The following is a 24,586-nucleotide window of genomic DNA, read 5'->3' on the forward strand; positions in this document are numbered from 1 at the left end:
CATCATTTAAAGTCATAAAAAATAGTACCTGCAGATTTTATTTAATTGCAATATTTCATTTATAAATTTCTAAGTTACATTCAAAATTCACAACTGCCGAGTGATAGGAACCTTTGACCATTCGATTCATGTGTATATTGTATACTATAGACTCAGCAGTATTTGGCTTGTGATGCGGCACCTATGTATCTCAGGCTCTAGACAACAAAACCAGCAAAAACTTTTAATATTTGAACTCTGAGTCTGAGGGTACGTAGTTGAGGGCCACCATTAATTTTTTGAAAGCACGCAGCTGTATGCGATCCTTACCAGGTAGGATTGATGGAAGACATAAAAAAAGTTCAAAGAGGTGCAGCTTGTTTTACATTATCACAAAATAGAAGAAAGAGAGAGTGTGTCACATACATGATAAGTTAGATAGATGGCAATCATTAAGATAATGACGTTTTTCATTGTGGTGAGGTCTTTTGATGAAATATGTCACAACTTTACCCTCTGATTGTGAAAATATTTTATTGTCACCAACTTACATAAAAATACAAGAAACTTGAGTCATATAGAAAGATTTCCGTGTTCATTTTTCCCACGTGCTTTTAGAGAGTGTAACAGTAGAGAAATAGTCTGAAGATGGTTCAGAGAACCCTCTGCCAGGCACTTAAGTGTGAACTGCAGAGTATTCATGTAACTGTAAATACAGATGTACATGTACGTGTTGATGTCTTCGAAGCTGTTATTTAAGTTTTGGAAATAGATGAAAATCAGATGGGGACATGTTGGGACTGTATGGAGAACAATTAATGACAATTAATCCAAGGTGTCGGATTTTTGGAGATGCTGCAGCACTCGTGTGGCCTGGCACTGTCATGCTGAAGGAGAGGCTGATCTATATTTGGACAAACTCTTTAAATTCATGCTTTCAGTTTACTGAGGGCCTTGCAGTACCTTGCAGAGTTTATGGTAGTGATTTTAGGCATGAACTCCAAATACTCCACCCTTGAATATCCCAGAACAGAGTATGAGTTTGCCTGCTGTTGACATGGTATTGACCTTTTCTGGTATTGGTGATCCTTTGTGGTGGTACTCCATTGATGCTCTCCTCTTTTTGGGGTCCAAATGGTGAACCCAGCTTCCATCACCTGTCACAACGTTGTTAAGGAACCCATCAAGCTTGATGTGTTACTCACACAGACACAGGGAACAAAGTGATCAAAGTTAATGAAAGTTTATTGGGCAAAGAAAGAAACGCCTGCTTCGACAATAGTAACAAAATCACAATTACAGTGTCACACAGCTATGAAGACTTGACAGTATGGTGACTCCAAAGTCTACAAAGTAACACAATTATGATCTTCACAGACTAATACACTTGTATGCAAAATATTCTAAGTTCAAATAAGCTGTGCTGAATAACACCAGCATATGAGCAGAAAAGTCTATCCTGAATACAGTCTGACTGTGTAAAAGAGAACGACGACGAAGGCTGAATACAGTGGTGTCAGTCCCTACGATGGGACTCATGAGCCTCCTACGATGATGGGGTGAATAGCACCCGCCTGGAGGCTAGGAGAGGTTCTCGAAGCCAGAAGAAGTGACTTGCTTAACTCTGGCACTGACCCTTGCAGTGGACAGTGGGGGAATACTCATGGCACTATTTTCTGGTCATGTGTGGTGGACATGAATAGGTCCCTAGGAAGTGGCGGCCTCTGCAAGTACTGGCACTGCCACCTGGTGTCTGTATGTTACTGTGACAGGGTGAGTCTGCGACCCTGAAGCGTGTAGGGGCCATGTAGGCTGCACGCATGCCCCACATGCCAAAGGGTTGCCGATCACTTCTGCGAAGATCACCAGTATAGCAAAGCTAATGTTTAAAATGCAAACAAAATTCTTGATAGCTGTCCAATTTCCTCTGTTTCATGTCAGGAGTGAGCATTGTTGGCACCCATCAGCCACACAGTTTTCTTATCACAGTTATGCAATGATGGCCTGTACGAGCTTTCACTCTTGTGATATGCCACACTTATCTGAGGCCTGTGTATGTGTTATATGATGATTTTTCTCTTATGAGTATATCAACCTGATTCTAATGAGTCTCCTCAGTTGCTGTCACACAAGTTAATGTTAGCACCAAAGTTTCCTTCATTATGAGAACAAAACAACCCAATGTCATACATTACTGATGTCAATATAATCATCACCATCAACAGGTTTCATTTTTCTATGGACTTTAGTTGCAGGCATGCTTCCTGCAGTTATAAACTTGATTATAGCACACTGTTTCCCATGCTCCAGCACAGTTCCGTTATCCGATGTCACGTTACATGCTACAATTTGCAGCACTCTATGTCAGCTAAGCATGAAAGTCGACTGAGTGATATGCATGACATGTAATACCTCAATCGACATCGAGAACAGATTAAACAATGTGGAGGGATAACATTTCAGTAAGCCCACATATATTTCAGAACAAAAAGACTTTTAATGTGCCCTTAAAGGCACAATATTTTTAAAGTTTAATTGCTAATATGGCTAACATGACACCAAAACATCCAGACAAAAATTTCTTAATTAATATGAAACATAACAGCATTATCTTCCAAATCTTCACTTTTTGTCAGAGGATGTAACAGGCTTCCAGCAATCTGTCACTAGCCTTAATGTATATCCATTAAAATCATGTCCATTGCCATAAATACATCATATAAATAAAAAGGTTCATCATTAATGGTAAATATCTTTGATTTTTAAAGATATAAGAAAGTTTTATTGCATCGCTATACTGTATACAAAACCAGTTTTCCAAACTATTAGCTTTGTTCTTGTTGTTAACTGAGGGAAATGACCTTCCATCAACTTCAGCTGATTGCAAAAACCTATCATGTATACCGGTACTGATAATGCAAACACAGTAATTAAGGGCCTATAAATTGATCCCAACTGACACAGTCCATGTGATGATGGAACAAGCCAACATCAGAGTCATATCAAGCTGAGAAAGACTTACATTGTGACATTTCAAACGTGTGCCTAATCTTAACCACCATGCAAAATTAAATACCAATGTACAAAGAACAATTAGAACAAGTAGAAAATTTTAAATATTCAGTAAATTAGATAAATCGGCCCCAAATGGCACAGCCCATGTGATAACTGAACAAGTCAACATCAGATTCACATTAAGCTGACGAAAACTCTTATATTATGACATTTCAAATGTATGCCTAATCATAACCATTGCAGCATAATTGGATACCAATGTAAAAAGGACAATTAGGACAAGACGAAAAATTTACATATTTTGTAAAGTAGGTAAAAAAAAGCAGTAATGTCATACGTCTACAACGAACTTGACAAGAGAGAGAGAGAGAGATGCTAAATGAAATGCATCTGGCTGTCAAACGAGTAACACACATGGCCTTCAATGACTACTGTAGCATAATCTCACTGAAATATCTCTGACAAAATACAAAGAAATTCTGGTCATGTATAAAGACTGTCAGTGATACAGTGTTCACACACTCATAGATGACACAGAAACTGCAACTGAGTGTAGCAAAGCAAAAGCAGAAACACAGAACTTCACTTTCAAGAATTCCTTTACACAGGAAAATATGGGAACACTGCCCCAGTAAAATTTGCAAAAATTGCAAATATGAATAATATACATTGATGTGACAAAAGTCATGGGATACCTCCTAACATCATGTCGGACCTCCTTTTCCACAGTGTATTCCAGCAATTGAATTGGCAGTTGGAAGAACGAAATAACACCATAAACCTGTTTGTTGGGAAAGTCAAAGAAACTGTATAACTTATGCATTTTTCATTGAACCAGAAATTATTTTTTATTGCACATACAGAACAACATTTCCATCCGTTTACAGTGTTCAGACAATTTCCAGGTATTGTACTTTGAGTCATAAAATTTAAAAAAAGTTGATGGATTTGTTTCCTTCTTCCAACTGATTGAAAATGTGACTAAAAATAAAGGAATAAGTCAATAATGCCATTCAAATTTTATTCAAAATTGTAAAGACAACACTATAGGCTATTGGAAACATGTATATAGTTGAAAAGTTTAAAAGGGCATCAATTATTTGACCCCAAGAATGCACAGAAAGTTTTAAAGAAAAAAACTTGGACACAAAAATCACTCATCATCATGATGAGCTGGATCTGAGGTGGTAGGCCAGGTCATTAAATCCTCGTAGAAGTCTTTCTTTTCTGTAGGTATGTAGGTATTATCTTCTCTACGTCTTGCATTTTTTTCTCATTTATGGGTATTTTTCCTGTGTATGCAGTCACTGTAAAAAGCGTTATTTCATCCAATAACTTTGGTTTTTGAAGGACAAATTTTGTCTGAACGATGCCATCAATGAATTTGGACGCTATTACAGAACCCTGCAAATCAGTTGAATATTGAAGGTGTCGATATTTAGAAATACAATAGTTTGAATGTTTGTCAGTACTTTTCACTGATTTCTTGAAGAACTTTGGCCACCAATCCTTATTGTTCACTATATGTTCTGAAGTCACCTTTCTCACAGAATATCCCGATTTGCTGTTTGTATCAACTCACAGTACTCGTCCACAGTGTATATTCTGTCAATTTTCCTAATCTTAAACTTGGCAGCACCAAAGATCCTACCACACTACAGGAACGAATGTCCACGAATAGTAAAATATTGGTGAATTGTGGAAAAACGGCCAAGTGATACCAAGGCAAGTAGAAACCTGACAACAGTATTATTTTGGTTCTGTCCACCGCAAGGGTCACTAAAAATGTGACGTTCTTTAACAGTTAGAGTCATGTCCTGAATCTTCAACCAAAATAGGCTACATACCTCATCAGGACCTCTTTCAGCCACACCTTCTGGATATGTGTAGAAATTTGCTGATCCTATTTTCACATCATGGATACAGAAAAAGTACAACCACAGCAGGTGGAGCAAGAACAAACTTGTTCTGTGCCCTGCTGTCATCTCTTGGCCTTGCGTGGCAGTAGTTGGAAGACAGAAATAAATCCAGTCTTTGTTTTCTTCTTCCAACTTACGGAATATTCAGACCTGGTTTTCAAGGCTTCATGGGTTGGTTTCGTTCCTTTCTTGTATTCTATAGTTGCGTGTACTCCTACATGACTTGAATGCGGAAAATCTTGATTTATTACTTTTGGTGTTTATTTCCTTCTTCCAACAACCGATTCAGTTCAACATGGCATGGACTCAACAAGAAGTTTGGAGTCCCCTGAAGAAATATTGAGCCATGCTGCCTCTACACCCATCCATAATTGTGAAGGTGTTACCAATGCATGATTCTGTGCACAGGCTGACCTCTCAATTATGTCCCATAAATGTTTGATGGGATTCATGTTTAGTGAAATCATTCACTAAATTGTCCAGAATATTCTTCAAACCAATTGAAAACTACTGTAGCCAGCGACATAGCATACTGTAATCCATAAAAATTCCATCATTGTTAGGGAACTTGAAGTCGATGAATGGCTGCAAAAGGTCTCCAAATAGCCAATTATGACCTTTTCTAGACAATGATCAGTTCAGTTGGACCAGAGGACCCAGTACATTCCACATAAACACAGCCCACATGATTATGAAGCCACCACCAGATTGCACAGTGCCTCAGTGACAGCTTGGGTCCATAGCTTCATGGGTCTTTGCCGTACTTGAACCCTGCCATCAGCTCTCACCAACTGAAATTGGGATCATCTGATCAGGCCATGGTTTCTCAGTCATCTATGGTCCAACTGATATGATCATGAGCCACAGAGTGGTGCCACAGACAATGTCGTGTTGTTAGTAAAGGCACTTGGATCAGTCATCTGGTGCTATAGACCATTAACACCAAATTTTGCTGCACTGTCCTAACAGATATGTCCATCATGTATCCCACATTCATTTCCACAGTTATTTCTGAAATGTTGCTTATCCATTAACATTGGCAACTCTTCACAAATGCCACTGCTCTTGGTCATTAAGTGAAGGCTGTTGGCCAATGCGTTGTCTGCGGCGAGATCTAATGCCTGAAATTTGGTATTCTCAGCATGCACTTAACACTGTAGATTTCAGAATATTGAATTCCCTAATGATTTCTGAAATGGAATGTCCCACATTTCTAGCTCCAACTATGATTCTGCCTTCAAAGTCTGTTAATTCTCATTGTAGGGACACAATCATGTTTGAAACTTTTTCACATCAAACACCTGAGTACAAGTGATTGCTCCATCGATGCACTGCCATTTTATACCTCATTTACATGACACTACTGCCATCTGTAGGCGTGCATTTTATTCCCATGACTTTTGTCATATCAAAGATGATATTAACGTCAGCAGTGTTGATAAGTGGCTGATACTGATAAAACTGAACAAATCACAGGACGCAAGATATTCGATACACAATTTGCAGCTGTGTTAGCCACTCTTTTAGTTGTAATATCGGCATCTACATCTACACCTACATAGATACTCCACAAGCTACTGTACAGTGTGTGGTGGAGGGTACCCTGTACCACTGCTAGTTATTTCCTTTCCTGTTCCACTTGCAAATAAAGTGAGGGAAAAATCACTGTCTTATATGCCTCCATATGAGCCCTCATTTTTTAAATCTTATCTTCATGGTCCTTACACACAATATGTGTTGGCTAGTAGCATTGTATGGCAATCAGCTTCAAATGCCAGTTCTCTAATTTTCTCAACAGTGTTTCTCGAAAAGAACATCACCTTCCCTCCAGGGATTCCCATTTGAGATCCCGAAGCATCTCCATAACCCTTACATGTTGTTCAAACCTACTAGTAACAAATGTAGCAGCCTGCCTCTGAAATGCTTTGATGTCTTCCTTCAATCTGACCTGGTACAAATCCCAAACACTTGAGCAGTACTCAAGAATAGATCACACCAGGGTCCTATATGCAGTCTCCGTCACAGATGAACCACTCTTTTCTAAAATTCTCCCAATAAAGCGATGTCGACTATTTGCCTTCCTTATCACAGTTCTCACATGCTCATTCCTTAAGAATTCCTTGAGCCATTCACATATCTGTAAACTTATTCCACATGCTTGTACCTTCGTTAACAGCCTGCCGTGGGGTACCGTGTCAAATGCTTTCCGGAAATCTAGAAATATGGACTCTGCCTGTTGCCCTTCATCCATAATTCACACTATATGATGTGAGAAAAAGGCAAGCTGAGTTTTGCATGAGCAATGCTTTCTAAAATCATGATGATTCGTGGACATAAACTTCTCAGTCTCACAAAAATTTAATATGTTCGAACTAAGAATATGTTCAAAGAATCTGCAGCAAACCAAAGTTAGGGATATTGGTCTTTAATTTTGAGGGTCTGTTCTTTTACCCTTCTGATATATGGAATTACGTGCACTTTTTTCCAGTCATTTGGAACTTTGTGCTGGGCGAGAGATTCATGATAAATGTATTCCATATCCCTCAAACAAAAAACTGTAACTCAGTCATCCGAGAAAGCACAGGTCACACACATCTACAAGAGAGGTAGCAGAAGTGATCCACAAAACTACCATGCAATATCATTAACATTTATCTAGGTGTAATCATAGAGCTTATTCTGAGCTCAAACATCATGACACATTTTTACTGGAACACAACTATCTCCTAAAAATACATTACACTGTGAATACCAGGTGGGTGGAGCACATCCTTTGCAAATATAAAACAGGCAAGGATTAATAGTGAATAACTTAGCTGAGACATCTTTTTTGAACTCACCAGTTTTTATTTGTTTCATCAGTATCGTATACTCTAAAACTACAATTGAGCCTGCTTTGCTCAATGACAGAGAAAGAAGTGCTACGTTCTGTTGTTGTTGTTTTTTCTTCTTCCAAAGAAGCCAGTGACAACAACTGCTCTGGATAAAAAAAATTTCCTAGCAAGCTATGCTGGAGGGAGTGCAAACTCACAGCGGGACCACTCTAGTCAGACAGCTCTTTTGGGCATGAATCAGATGACGAGCAGTCCACAACATAGGGGGACGGGGCGTGGGGGAGGGGGGGGGGAGGGGGGGGGCTCTTATGTGTTGGGAAGCTGACTCTCTTAGAGAAGACAATCTTGATTAAAGACACTGAAGGACACCCTACAAAGTCTGGAAAAAATGGATTCATAGCCGAAGTGAAGGGCAACCATCTACGGGGAGACAACACCTAAAGAAAAAGATGTGTGCTGGACCACCTAAAGGTGACAACCCCACCACCTAGTTACCCCAGCTACAGGTTGTAATGTAGCAACTACATTACATAGTACTGTATAAATATACCCACTTTATTTTGCAATTTTATTTGAAGGCTTCAATAATAATTTTAAAAATAACAATAACATAAGGGCTTCACCTAAATTTAAACCAAAGAAATTCGTGCCATCCATAAGGTGATGTGATTTAATAAATTTTCGTTCTTAATCAGAGTAAATGTAAATGAGAGTATGCAGAAGGCAGTGGGCAGGCATATGTCAAACAATTGGTATAGAAGGCTCTGAGTCATCTTGAGCAGGAAGGCGCAATGGTTGATGTAGCAAGATGTAGATGGGAGTACCAGTTGCATGGGTAAATGATAGGTTTCTACTACCTTCTCAAACAATTTCAGCATAGTAATACCGTTGTGGTATCAGGAAGCATGCAGGATTGTGAATGCTGGGGGGGGGCTTAACTCTTCGGGTTAAGAAAAATATATTTTAAATGTAATCTAAAGCACATAATTGAGAACAGGGCTTAAGAAAACATTCTCCTCTGTTACATTTGTGTTCATTAGTTTATAAAATGAGTAATGATGTGATTACTCATCGGTGCGGAGGTATGCATAAAGTAGAGGGGAGCGCTAGTTTTGGCATTGGCACTTTTGCTCTGGAGAACCACTCTGGGTCCTCTATGATGGACAGACCCGTAGCTGACCACTCCAATGAAATGATAACTTTATTGGGTCAGTAAGTACTTTTACAGTACAAATGGCTTTCTAGGCACTGCTCCAAGTGTCTGGAGCAGCAGCTGAATAGCGACAGCTTATTCCACAATTTGATATGCCACAAAAAGCATACGCGAGGTAGTGATTTGATTGTGTGATTCAAAGTCTCATTGGAACTGTGATGAACATTAGAACAATGTTAGAACTGCGTATCACAGTCAAGATGGAGTCTAATGATCATGGGTAAGTGATTTCTTACATGGCTTGGAAATGGTGTGAATTTCCGATAACTCATCAAGGTTTTACTGTATGCAAGATGGCCATAGAGTCAAGTGAAGTTACACAAATCTAAATTGTCTCATGTGGTAATGTTCAGGCAAGTGAGTGTTTATTGTAGCTGCATCATTAGAAATCCCGTGTGGTAGTGCAAAATTAATTGTTTAACTCTAAGTAAAACTGGTATCTAAATTCTATGTGCGTAAGAAGAAGACAGGTTGTTCTAGAAGGGCCTACTGTATATCGCATTGTTCTGAAGGACTGAGCCTGATTCATTGTGAAGATAATTTATGTACGTAAGTGAGAGATGTGTCATCATAAGGCATGTAAGGGAAGACGTTAGCCTGATACTCTGTCATTTGTGTACTCTTGGATTAGCTGTAGGTGCAAAACATTACTGTAATAGCAATCTCTTGTTGTTGTAACATGTACTTTATTGGAGGACACTGCGCCTCTGAATTATACTTTATTTATCATAGTAGGTCCATGTTCTTATTTGCTGCAATACCCTTTTTTTATTACAATATTACTTGGTTGATTTGTTGCTTCCCAAGACTGCTTACAGTGAGTAGCATCAAGAGTTGGAGAGCAGGACTATTTTGAGAGCCAAACATCTTTAAGAAATAGAAAGGTCGTGGTCTGTGGTGCTTACAACATGTAACAAACATTAGGTAGATGTTGGCCCACAGTGCACCCAATGTAATACAATCTATGTGCCACCAAGGCTCTCAAGTCACCAACCACTGGCACCGATACATTAATAATAGTATGCAACTCATGTTATATCACATTCCAGCATTTGGTTTAGTCATAATGGTAATCAGGTGGAATAAATTTCAAGTAATAAACTGTTCCACCGACCCTTGTAACTTCCAAGGTCAATATCTTGTAACAGGGCAATTACAACATTTCTCACAGAAATCAAGTAGGAAAATAGACTGATCTTTTGATGATGACCAACTGGAACAGGCAATGATATCTAAACCAAAACTGGATATGAATAATAATAATAAATAATAACAATAGTAATGATAATCATAAATTGGTTCCTGCTGCTGAGGGCAGAGTGTAAAGAGTGTATGAGATATTACAGTATCTCAAACATAATGACTTCCCCCCATACCAGCCAGTATGGACTTTGGACTTTGAAAAACCAGTATGGAGTTTGCAAACATTGGTCATGTGAAACCCAATTTATGCTTTTGTCACATGATACCCTAAACGCCTAAATCAAGGCAGTCAGGAAGAAGTGGTCCTTGTTCACTTCTGAAAAGTTTTCAGCCCAGTACCAGACCAATAATTATTAACAAAAGTATGCTCACATGACACATCAAATCAAAATTTGTGAATGGATCAGGTTTCTTGATAGTAAGAACATTTAATATTATCTTGGATGGAGATTCATTGTCATACACATACAAGGTGCTATCCAAAATTTTTGGGACTGGTGCTGCCATCTGTTGAAAACCTTACCTTTGGACTAATGGTCACCATCACCCTCATCTGCACATAAACACCGGTCCCAGAACTTCTGCCACTGGTCAAATGTTTTCTGGAAGTCCTGTTCTTTGAAGGTGTTGTGATGCTTCTTGAATCCTCTCTAGAGTGTTGGACTGACGGCCTTTAAACTTGAGTTTCAGTTTTGGGAATAGCACGAGGTCACAAGGTGCCAAATCTGGTAAGTACAGTGGGTGGGGTACAACCGCCATGTTGTTTTTTGCCAAAAAGGTCCTGGTGAGCAAGGACGTGTGCCAGGGTACATTGTTGTGATGTAGCAACCAGTTTCTTTGATGCCAAAGTTCGGGCCGTCATCACCACACATTTTCATGGAGCCATCACAAAACGTCAGAGTAGTACACAGAATTCACTGTTTGGTTGGGTGGGACGAATTCTTTGTGTATGATTCCCTTGGTATCAAAGAAAATGATGATCATGCTCTTCACTTTCCCCTTTGCCAGTCTCGCTTTTTTTGGGTCTTGGAGAGTCTGAGCTCTTACACTGGGACAATTGTTGCTTTGTCTCTGGGTCATAACAGTAAATCCAGCTCTCGTCCCCGGTGATAACCTGGGACAAGAAGGTTGGATCATCAGATGTGGTCTGACGAAGGTCCATGCACACTTCAACACGCTGTGTCTTCTGATCGGCAGTCAAGATCTTTGGCACAAATTTTGCAGCGACATGATGCATGCCCAATTCATCAGTCAACATTCGTTGACATGTCCCATAACCAATACCCACTTCATTCGCAAGGTCTTGAATGGCTGGACATCGATCCACACGAAACAATTGTTGAAGTTTGGCAATGGGCCTTCCAATATGAGCATCATTTTCGACGTCTGTACGGCCAGCCCTGAACCAAGCATGCCACTCAAACAGACACGTACAGCTCATGCTCTGTCCCCCAAACAGCTGTTGGGGCCTCCGTAGCACTTTTCCCGAGATTCGCACAGAATTTGATACACATGTGCTGTTCTGTTCATGGATCCACCGTGAAATCACCACACACCAAACACAGAGTATTATGGAAACCACTGTGGACATGTAATACATCCTCCCATCTGAATGCCACTCCGCACACTGCCTCATCAGATATGCAGCTCTCGCCACCTAGTGGTACAAAGATCTACTACTCCTACTTTCCAGATAGCAGCACCAGTCCTGAAAATTTTGGATTCCACCCCGTAAAACTTCAGGTATATACAAGGTATGTGTGGTGAGATCATTGCTGTTAATGTCATTTAAAAAAATTATGACAGAGAATATTAATAGCAACCTGGGAATTTTTGCAGATAATAGTTATCTACAGAAAAGTACGATCTGAAAAATCTACATAAATATCCTGCCAGTTTGTGATAAGGTTTCAAAGTGATGAACATCTAGAGCAACTCGCTAACCTTTTCTCATGTAAAATTTTGTAGTTTTCAAACCAGAAAACTGTAGTATCGTACGACTATAGTATTATCGAGTCAGAGTTGGACACAGTCAACTCCTACAAATACCTTAGTGTAAAAATTCGTGGGATATGAAATGCATTGGTCATGGTCATATAGGTTCAGATATATGTAAAGCAGGTGCTATACTTTGGTACATTGACAGGATGCTGGCAAAATTAAATTAGTCTACAGTGCAGATTGTGACCCAGTCTAGAATATTGCTCATGTGTGTATGACCCATGCCCCATAGTAATAACAGGGGATACTGAATATGAACAAAGAAGGTCGGCACAGATGATCACATGTTTGTCTGACTCATGGGACAGTGCCAGTGAAATTCTGATAAATCAGAAACAATAGATGTTTAACGACAAAAACCAGCTAACTCTAGGAATATCGTCGCTAGGCAATGAAAACCTCGTAACTCCATCTGACAATGAAATCCACGTAACTTCATTACCAAATGTAGACAATTATGCCACATAGCCTGTTGAAACCTTCCTTATCCGAGTTGTACGGTGTCGCCATCTAGGGGCAATAATGAAAAACTCACATCTCCAGCGATATGTAGTTTGTGCTGTAAACCTCGCATCTCCGGTAATCGCCATTGTTAGTGTGCAGGGCAAACGCATGCTGCGAGATTAAAACGATTTTTGATGTGATAGTAACCTTTTTGACTGACAGACCCGACGCTGCTTTATTGCTACAGGTGCGTGTTAGTATTTCTGGGTATTTATGTATTGTATTTTAATATACAGAATTAATATTGACCTCATTAAATACAATGTTGATTTACGAGTTTTTCATCGTGCGTGAGGCAGACTGCACTCGGTACATACGAGGTTTTAATTTTAGAACTTAACAGAATCCTATACATTCTACAGTAACTACTTCGTTTTCAGCTACGGGTAAAAACAGTAAATTCACTCTTCACCTTGTGAAACAAGCCGACAACGGGTCATATCGTATAAAATCACCGGAAGAAGATTCTAGTTAGGTTCCTCCTTGTCCTACACCAAAAGAAAGAGTAGGCCTACAAAATGCCACAAAATGAAGGTAAACCGTAGTTTATATTGTTGCAACTTCGAGTAAGATCCTTGTTTGAAAGTTGAGGTGATTAAATTATTTAAATATTATTGATTACATTATTGTTTATACTACAGATAATGCGGAAAAAGAAGCCAATACAGAGGCGAATTCTACTTCTGAGTGTGAAAGTCTTTTCGAACACAGCAGCGAGGATGATATCTCCAGTGGCAGTAGTGATGTGTATGATCTAGATAAAAACAAAAATGACCATATCAGTAACAACAGCACGGAAGACGACGATGACGAAGTTGATGTGGGAGTAAAAAGTACTAAGCAGTGCCGTAAAAGGAAAAGCAATGAATCACTTCAAAGTTTGCAGAAAGAAAAACATATGAGGCGACAGGATTATTTAGGAATGCAAAAAGATGAGTTTGGCAAAAAGAGGCCAACAATGAGCAGAAGTAGGAGGGAAATAAAACCATGATGTACTTTTAAACATTCTTTCTTAAATCGGAACAGGAATTGAAAGGATATTACAGAAGATCAGAGACAGCTAATATTTAATCATTTCTGGCAGGATATGTCTTGGGGCTACACTCCAATAGCTTAGACAAGAAGAGAATAGAAGCTTTCGAAATCTGGTGCTACAGAAGAATGCTGAAGATTAGATGGGTTGATCACATAACTAATGAGGAGGTATTGAGTAGAATTGGGGAGACGAGGAGCTTGTGGCAGAACTTGACTAGAAGAAGGGATCGGTTGGTAGGACATGTTCTGAGACATCGAGGGATCACCAATTTAGTATTGGAGGGCAGCGTGGAGGGTAAAAATCGTAGAGGGAGACCAAGAGATGAATACACTAAACAGATTCAGAAGGATGTAGGTTGCAGTAGGTACTGGGAGATGAAGAAGCTTGCACAGGATAGAGTAGCATGGAGAGCTGCATCAAACCAGTCTCAGGACTGAAGACCACAACAACAACATGTCTTGGGGCGAAAGAAAATTTTTTGTTAGAAGCCATGTCTACTACGTTCCAGTTAAAAGACGCAGAAGTAATTCAGAATCTAATAAATCTCACCGTTCTAACACACTATATTACAATTTTGTAATAGAAGAACAGAGAAAAACTGTCTGCAAGACTATGTTTTTGAATACTTTGTGCTTAGGCGAATGGAGTGTCGGAACATGGACATCTAGTGCATAAGGAAGAACGGTTGCAGAAGGGTCTCAAATGCAGGAGAGACCAACGTAAGTTTCAGGTGGACGACAATCAGCATCAGATTTTTTTGCTGAGTTGCCGAAACTGGAATCGCATTACTGCCGTCGTTCTTCCACAAAACTCTACTTGGAACCTAACTGGCAGGGTAAATCAGAACTACATAGGAAATATATAGAATTTTGCAAGAAAAGAGGACAAATCCCATCTGCTTACAAACAGTTCGGCGAGGTATTCGATGGAAATAATCTTAACTTATTTTCGCCTAAAAAGGACCAGTGCGATCTTTGTTGTTCTCACCAGACAGGCAATATCTCAGACAAAGAATACTCTTTGCATATGGCCCCCGAAAAACTGAGGCAAAGGAAGCGAAAAATAGTGATAAATTAGGACCAGCTAGAGTGTTTACTATGGACCTTCAAGCACTTCTGCTTTCACCCAGACTAAAAGCATCTGCACTATACTATAAAAGCAAACTAAAGGTCCACAACTTTACCATCTATGATTTAAGAAGTAACGATGGTTATTGTTGCCTTTGGCACGACAGTGAAGGTGGACTAACAGCTTCGGAATTTGCCAGTATACTCGTACATTTTATAGAAACGTACGTCCAAAATGATTCAGAAGCTATTTTCTATAGCGACGGATGCACGTACCAGAATCGAAACTCAGTCATGAGTAATGCACTGGCTCATCTCACCAATCAGAAAGGCGTTACAATAGTGCAAAAATTTCTGGAGAAAGGTCACACTCAAATGGAGTGTGATTCTATGCACTCCACCATAGAAAGGAAGTTAATAACAGACACATTTATACTCCTCTCTGGATATGTAGAAGTTTGCACTACTGCAAGACAAACTCCTAGACCTTATGTTGTCAATCCACACGTTTTTCAAGTCCTATGATAAACTGTCGTTGTATTCATCTATTCGGCGGCCAGGATCCAAAACTGGGGATCCAACAGTGACTGATATCCGGTGTCTCAAGTATGATCCCTCCAGAAAAATGGAATATAAACTGAAATTTCAGCGATACATGGGAAACATGTCAAACATACGCAGCTCACTTACAGTGCCCCCTCTCTACAGTTCACCACTAAAGATCAGTGCAGAAAAGTTTACGCATTTGCAAACAACTAAAGTTGGTCCTTCCTAAGGATGTGCATTCATTTTATGACACACTGCCTCACATTTGTAATGAGAGAACATACCCGTGTCTGAAAAAATGCTGCCGAAAATAAACTTATTTACAGCCTCCTATGACTGTGATTGTGATAGTAGCAGTAATAGTGACAATAATAAATGTTGATAAACTGCACAAACGTTTACAGTAATGCAGTAATGAAAGTTTAATTAAAGCTAACAACATTGTTTCCATGTTTTTTAAACACTGTGCTTTATTAACATCCAGATTCCAATATTTTGCTCAATGTGAAATTGTTCATTCCATTTATATCTGTAACAAGTATCATTACAGATGTTTCATAATACAAAAATAATGCAAAGTTTAAGTAATTATTTTTTAAAACAAATTAAACATTCATTCATTTTAATCCTTAACCCTACGCTCGTTACATGCCTCTTATCTCCATCACTACCAAAAGAATAACTGTGAAAACCTCCTAACTCCAAAAACCGGCAGACAATTTGAAGTGCATAATAAAGTCTTATGTACCAATGACCCGATCCATATTGTGTAGCAGAAACCACTACATTTGGCTAATCAGGTTCCCATGTGATTTCTATAATTAGTTTTTTGTTTCTCCTGTAAAATTTGACCAATTTGAGTTACGAGGTTTTCATTGCCTAGCGACGATATGCTACAGCCTCCTATGTATCATTCCTGTAGGGACTGGAAAGATAAGAATAAACTAATTACACAAGGCACAGAGGCATTTAAGCATTCATTTTTTCCTGCACTCTACAAGAGAATGGAAGAAGAAGAAACCCTAATATGTAGTATAATGTGAAATGTCCTCTACCATGAACTTAATAGTTGTTTGCAGAATAAAAATGACTTACTGGCAACTGTAAAGTAACTCTATAAACCACACTAAAATAAACACTACATGTAGAAATCCACAGGGTCCACCCGAGTTGCAAAGTAAAATGTAGTCAACACTTTAAGAAGTTCAGTTCCAGACATTTTCTCTTGGAAGTATCTTTCACTATGTTGACTTGAAGGCCAGATTGATATCTAATTTTGTATACTGGTACTGCAACCCAATGACAATGTGAGGTTGTGTCATAGTTTATGTCTAATGGATGCTTGTTGAAGTTGTTTGTCCTAGAATATAGATCACCACTCTGAACATTAACAAAACAGGACAAGGACACATGGAAATCAATTCTGAACCTGGTTTGGTGCTGCAAGGTACAAATCAAATAATTTTATCATTATCTGCAAAAACAGTATTAAGGAAGGAATGTATTTAGACATGAGTACATGACTTCCAAAGTCATTACAGGGCCTCTGTAAGCTGCAGAGATATCTGCAGTAAGTATTATTTGTATTGCTCACTTTTACTTAACGGCAACTTTATTTACTTTAGTTTAATTGACCAAGAACAAATCTCATAATGTAATAGAGAATGGAAGTATTGTAAAAATAAGCTAGGACCCTTGGCTTGAAGTCAAAATTATGAAAGATACTTTTAACTGTTAACTACTTTGATCTGAGCATCTTGATTAGTTTATATGTGAGCCAACTCCATTTGTTAATGTAACCCAGATGCAGCCCACAAATTTTAGATGTAGTGTTTCTTTTAGCATACAATCATTAATTTCTATTGATGGGTACCGGTAAGTCACTTTTATATGCTTTATGTGGCATAACATGTGTCTTATCAGCTTGCTGTGAACCAGTTGCAGTGTTCATTCATCACATGGGTTGTGTCTGGTAAGGATGAAACTGGCCTGTTAATTATTATGTTTACATCAGGAACAAATGTCATTCTTTGAACACTCAGATACAGTCATAAGAAGGTGATTTATCTAAGTTAGGGACAGGAGAACATATATGAAGGTCACATTTTAAGATTCACCAATGGCCACTAGATGACTCTACTGAGATGTGACATTACTATTGTTTTAAAATTTGTTATTTGTTATTGTTAATACAATGATAGCTCAGAAATTGGCCATATATATTCTTTACATGAACAACCATAGAGAAGCACAATCTAGTTCCAGCTGCTGGTCCCTGATATTATTTATGAACATGTTTTCCAAGCACATGGTCAGTGGGTGTGATCAGTAGTAGCTGCATGAGGAAGAAGAAATATTTAGTCCTGTGTTGTTTGGTAAAAGAAAATAATATTTTGTGATTTGTTTTTACAAGATGTATGGAGCGATAATAAATGGAGTACATTGCAAACACTACTTTAATTTGATGTACCCTGACACAGGAGCCCCTAGACCAAAATTAACAAGACTAAGTCTACAGAAGTGTTTTGTTAGGAGAGTACATAAGTACACAAATCTTTAAAGTGTAATCCCAAAGTACGGAAAACTTATTTACACTTAGGCATGAAAAGTTTTCTAATGGTTTTAAAATGAAATTTGTGTCTCATTGGCTCTATCTGAAAATTTTTGGATTACAGTTACACATACAACAATCGTCCTATTCATATGAAATCTCATATGAATAGGACGATTGCTGAACTTGTAAATGCTATGAATGAGTTTTTAATACATTTTTCATGAGGATTAAAATTTTCAATGCCTTGTGTTGCAATATTCATGACAAATGAAATGTTTTAAGTGATTTCATCCAAGCTTTCCAGGCTCTCAAATCAGCAATCTTCTATGATATTACACTGTCTCACCTAGTACCCAACACACATTTCTCTGTCACAGCTCACACATGCAATATGCTGATAGGTGCAGTTTTTCAACAATGCATCAGTGACACTGCTGAACTGCTCAGATTCTTTTAAAAAACTGACAAATTCGCAGTGCAAGTGGTCAGCATTCAACAGTAAACTTCCCACGGTCTACAAAACAGTCAAACACTTCCTTGAAAACATTCAAGGGAATGCATTCACCATTTATACTGACCACAGGCCCATTATGGGTGCCACCCACAAAACAGCTAAAGATCTTTGCTTGAGATAATTCTGACACATGGACCTAATTGGCCAGTACTCTATGGACATCTGATATATCTGAGGGACCGATAATGTGGCTGCAGATTATTTGTCATGTGTGAATGCCATCACTGCATCTGTCAACATGAATGAACTGCTGAATTCAAAAGGATAATGTCTAGCTTTCGAATTTATAACATGATTCCACATGCAATTAACCTTTGAGTCACAATACATACTGGGTTCCCCCCTGCCAATTTTGTTTGATACCTCAACAGGAGTCCTTCATTCACTCATACCTACATCATTTTGGTGAGCTGTTTCTTGCACCCCTCCATTACATTGCCCACCTTGGCATCAAAGTTATGATTCGTTTCATCACTGAATGTTTCATGTGGCCAGGGATCAAGAGTGACTGTCATAATTGGACTTAGTCTACCCTGTTAGTGGAGCAAGGTCAGACAACATGCACAATCACCTCCTGATAAATTTAACTAACATCCCTAATGGCTGCCTCCACCACATCCATCTTGACATCTTGGGACTCCTCACCATGTCTGCCAGGTATCGATCGCTATATCCTGTCAGCAGTTGATCAAGTTAAGAGGTCAGCATATCCCCCACAAAGCAATGGAGTTGTTGGGCACTGGCATTGCACACTTGAAGCAACACTCGTGTGCCATGGCAGATCCTGGTTGGAGGCCTCGCCATGGGTATTTCTTGGCAATCAGACGGCACACAAAGATGACCTGACAGCCTTGTTTGCTAGCATTCTCTACGGCAAGAAGCGTTTGGTTCTGCCAGATGAACTTGCAGAAGAATCCAAGCTCCTGGCTCAGGATGAGCTCCATACTTTGGTTGACTGAGTTCACAACCACATACCTAATACTCATGCCCCTCTTCCGTAGTTCCAAACCCTGTCATATTTTTCCTATATAAAGAACTTGCAAACTGTGATTATATTATGTTATGGGTCGACTCAGTCTGGGCAGCATTACAGCGGCCATTCTCGGCCCCCACAATGTCCTCAGCTGTCAGTAAAATGCCACGGACATCCTAAAGAATGGAAAATGTCAAGTGGTTTCAGTAAACAGGGTGAAACCTACATTGATACTGGATGACACCACCAGCCCAACTGAGCCCTTCAACAAAGAGGTGACATGTGACACAACCTCCAACTCAGGCACCACTAACAGTGAAACATCAAGCAGTGTGTATGATGACAACTCTCCACTGTGTGATGCTTCCCCATGACCCCTTCAACCCCTCTATGTACAGCATTTACAGTCAACATCGTTGACCTACACACTGGTGAGCTGTCCATTGAAATTTGTGATGGCACCAAATTTATTATCACCACTACTCCTACCACCCACCCTGGCACACCTATGGCACACATCACGTAGCTTAACATGTACAAGCTGACCATCTACGCAGACGAGAAATGAATCTAAGCCAAAATCTCTGATGACAGGCTAGTTTCAATCAATATTCCTTTGTGCCTGTCATCATTCAATTATGGATTCACTGACAAACTGCCTCACTCCCACACAGGCCAACAATTCCGTCCACCTATGTGGTTATGGGACTACTTCATGTCCAGCCTCACCTACACACCTTCCACCTTGTCCTCCACACTACTGGGTGGTCAGTGCCAGATGGGGTCTCCTGTGGTGCCTGTCAATGACCAAACATCACCTTTGGCACCAAAACTTACTACATGACTATGTTCTTTGATTTCAGTCTGTTGTTATTCTATGTCGTTGTTCACATATGTTTTCCGTATGTGTAATATTTGACTGATAAATAATATTCATACATTCAACCATTTTGATAGTTCGTTCAACCAGCCACTGATGACAGTAACTGATTTAACTAAATGTTAAATATGTGCTTTGTCATTTGAAATATAAAACTGGTATTTGACCTTCAAGTCCAGAGAGCTGAGACTGTGATTTGAGTTAAAGTGCTGGTGGACATGAAACATATGCCATTCTCTTTATATTATTTGAAGTAAACTATTGTGAAAATTGATGAAATATGTATTTGAAATATATACTGCTGTATAATAAGTCTTTAAAACTGCAACATTATTACTGTAGGTTTAGTTATGGTAATTATTTTTATCCTAAAGTAGAACATTTCATTTTGCTTCCTGTGTACAATACTGAAACTAGAGGATATGGGACAACCAGACAGACCTGTTAAAGGTGTGTATTCATTTTCAGCTAAATGTACCAGTGAAAAGTGTATTTGTGATATATACACAAATATTCCGCATGTCCAGGGCCTCGCTGCGATGGAGCACTTCCTTTCACGCCGATCACCTGCCGCCCTACCTAAAACCTCTTTCCTCATTACCTTAGCCAGCTTCATCCTGACCCACAACTTCTTGGACATGCGGAATATTTGTGTATATACACAAATATTCCGCATGTCCAGGGCCTCGCTGCGATGGAGCACTTCCTTTCACGCCGATCACCTGCCGCCCTACCTAAAACCTCTTTCCTCATTACCTTAGCCAGCTTCATCCTGACCCACAACTTCTTCACTTTTGAAGGCCAGACATACCAACAATTAAAGGGAACAGCCATGGGTACCAGGATGGCCCCCTCGTACGCCAACCTATTCATGGGTCGCTTAGAGGAAACCTTCTTGGTTACCCAGGCCTGCCAACCCAAAGTTTGGTACAGATTTATTGATGACATTTTCATGATCTGGACTCACAGTGAAGAAGAACTCCTGAATTTCCTCTCCAACCTCAACTCCTTTGGTTCCATCAGGTTCACCTGGTCCTACTCTAAATCCCATGCCACTTTCCTTGATGTTGACCTCCACCTGTCCAATGGCCAGCTTCACACGTCCGTCCACATCAAACCCACCAACAAGCAACAGTACCTCCATTATGACAGCTGCCACCCATTCCACATCAAACGGTCCCTTCCCTACAGCCTAGGTCTTCGTGGCAAACGAATCTGCTCCAGTCCGGAATCCTTGAACCATTACACCAACAACCTGAAAACAGCTTTTGCATCCCGTAACTACCCTCCCGACCTGGTACAGAAGCAAATAACCAGAGCCACTTCCTCATCTCCTCAAACCCGGAACCTTCCACAGAAAAACCCCAAAAGTGCCCCACTTGTGACAGGATACTTTCCGGGACTGGATCAGATTCTGAATGTGGCTCTCCAGCAGGGATACGACTTCCTCAAATCCTGCCCTGAAATGAGATCCATCCTTCATGAAATCCTCGCCACTCCACCAAGAGTGTCTTTCCGCCATCCACCTAACCTTCGTAACCTCTTAGTTCACCCCTATGAAATCCCCAAACCACCTTCCCTACCCTCTAGCTCCTACCCCTGTAACCGCCCCCGGTGTAAAACCTGTCCCATGCACCCTCCCACCACCACCTATTCCAGTCCTGTAACCCGGAAGGTGTACACGATCAAAGGCAGAGCCACGTGTGAAAGCACCCACGTGATTTACCAACTGACCTGCCTACACTGTGAAGCGTTCTATGTGGGAATGACCAGCAACAAACTGTCCATTCGCATGAATGGACACAGGCAGACAGTGTTTGTTGGTAATGAGGATCACCCTGTGGCTAAACATGCCTTGGTGCACAGCCAGCACATCTCGGCACAGTGTTACACCGTCCGCACTATCTGGATACTTCCCACTAACACCAACCTGTCAGAACTCCGGAGATGGGAACTTGCCCTTCAGCATATCCTCTCTTCTCGCTATCCGCCAGGCCTCAATCTCCGCTAATTTCTAATTTCAATTTGCCGCCGCTCATACCTCACCTGTCTTTCAACATCATCTTTGCCTCTACACTTCCGCCCCGACTGACATCTCTGCCCAAACTCTTTGCCTTTACAAATGTCTGCTTGTGTCTGTGTATATGCGGATGGATATGTGTGTGTGTGCGAGTGTATACCTGTCCTTTTTTCCCCCTAAGGTAAGTCTTTCCGCTCCCGGGATTGGAATGACTCCTTACCCTTTCCCTTAAAACCCAAATCCTTTTGTCTTTCCCTCTCCTTCCCTCTTTCCTGACGAGGCAACCGTTGGTTGCGAAAGCTAGAATTTTGTGTGTATGTTTGTGTTTGTTTGTGTGTCTATCGACCTGCCAGCGCTTTTGTTTGGTAAGTCTCATCATCTTTCTTTTTAGATAAATACTTTATTCCTATCATCAGCAATAAAAATATGTCAGCAACTATTGCAGTTATTTAATTCTGGTGTAATTAAGCATTCTTAGTGAAAACATTGTTACCAAAACAGAATCACATACTTTGGAAAACTAGTCATTGTATCTAAGAGTCCACATTCAAATGATTCTTCTTTCACTATTCAGTTACTTAGAAATGCAAATCTTTAATTACAATCTGCAAAACCTTAGTAAACAACAATAGCTGAATTCAGGCCTAATTATTGTGAATCTATATAAGAAGGCTGCTGGAAGCCAATTTAGTCAGTCTGCGATGAGACTGAGTGAATGAAGACTCCTTCTCATCCAATCTGGTAAGTCTCCCCTGACCCGGGGTTCGCCGCTGCTTGGTGAGTAGACTTGTCATCTATCCATTTACATTATATTGTCAATAACTGATTATTTTTGTTATTAACATATTTACTGTGGTACACATAAGAATAGGTCATGATAGTTGTCAGTATCAGCCAGGATAAGCAATGTTTGTTAGAAGACTTAAAGGAGGGGGTAATACAACTTGGAGTATATTTGTGAAATGTTGAAGAAATCAGAATAATTGTTACCCAGTGCTCCCAATCTGAAGTTGATTGTGACAACCACAACATCTTTTTCAAGTAAGAACTCTGGTCCAAAACGATCAGAGTTTCCTGATCCCAATGTAAATCCACCTCCATGAATCCATACCATCACTGCCTTTGAACCATTACCATTTGATGTACTCTGTAACAATAGTGGCACCAACAAATGGTAAAATACAATGGGAAACAAAATTCATGATACACATAATAGTATAGATGGTATATTACTGTACATGTTGAATCTAGAATGAAAAGCAAGGATTCAACAAAAGTAAGATCTATTTTAAAAAACATATTCCCTTTGTCCTCGATGCATAAGCTGCATGTGCTCTGCAGCTGATATATTGTGTGTTTGTGTGTGTGTGTGTGTGTGTGTGTGTGTGTGTGTGTGTGTGTGTGTGTGTGTGTGAAGGAAGATTAACAGAATATATAAATAAATCATTGTTTTGAAAACTGTACTGTACTAAACAAAGGTAATGAACTGAATTTTTCACAATTCACTCAAACAACTAAACTCAGAGGCTTATCAACTTATATACATCATTGCTATGATTTCTTAATGTGATACTGTAACAGACAAAAAATACATTACAAAAATTTAAGACAGTCGCTGTTCCAGTACACCCTGTAAATGCACCATAAACAATTTGTACTTTCTCCATTTTCAAAAACCAAACCTCACTTAAAAACATATACATGACAAATTACAAACAGAATTAAAAATTATTATACCAAAATTGTCCAAAAATGTTCAGAAAAGAAATGTTAACATAATAGTATATTTACGTTCAAAGCATAAATCGTTTACGTATTTCATCACCACCCAGTGATTTCCCTCACTCTGCTCTCATTCATTGTGCTATTTATTTCACTAGCTAGAACTGTACTGCAAACCACAGTTTGGTGAGATTGTTAAATGTAGTTGTTCTGGAGGTATCATCTATTTTTCGTATGTTGCGAGTTACAAGATAATTGACAACAATTATGGGCATTTTCATATTCATTACATAATCATGGACTCTACACTATCAGCTACTTCATCAGCTAGTTAATGGAATTCATGCTACAGCAATTTCCGCGACAACAGTTTAAAAAAAAAAAAAAAAAAAAAAGGCTCTGAGCACTATGGGACTTAACATCTATGGTCATCAGTCCCCTAGAACTTAGAACTACTTAAACCTAACTAACCTAAGGACAACACACACATCCATGCCCGAGGCAGGATTCAAACCTGCGACCGTAGCAGTCCCGCGGTTCTGGACAACAGTTACAGTCAGAGAAACATCTGGAAGCCTTTTTGTCTGTGTTGGTCTCCTGGGCATT

The 24,586-nt window shown here is 39.5% G+C and overlaps 1 protein-coding gene across 3 annotated transcripts in view; it reads right to left on the reverse strand.

Annotated features, from left to right (window-relative positions):
- Window positions 1-24,586, reverse strand: part of LOC126162505 (venom carboxylesterase-6-like) — a 189,550-nt gene that overhangs the window by 149,071 nt on the left and 15,893 nt on the right. For all 3 annotated transcript variants that reach the window (XM_049919052.1, XM_049919053.1, XM_049919054.1), the window contains exon 3: window positions 23,249-23,405. In XM_049919052.1, coding sequence (XP_049775009.1) covers window positions 23,249-23,405 — 157 coding nt within the window. The remainder of the gene's footprint in view (window positions 1-23,248; window positions 23,406-24,586) is intronic.

The sequence above is a fragment of the Schistocerca cancellata genome, chromosome 2 (genome assembly GCF_023864275.1).
Source record: "Schistocerca cancellata isolate TAMUIC-IGC-003103 chromosome 2, iqSchCanc2.1, whole genome shotgun sequence".
NCBI classification, from domain to species: Eukaryota; Metazoa; Arthropoda; class Insecta; order Orthoptera; family Acrididae; genus Schistocerca; species Schistocerca cancellata.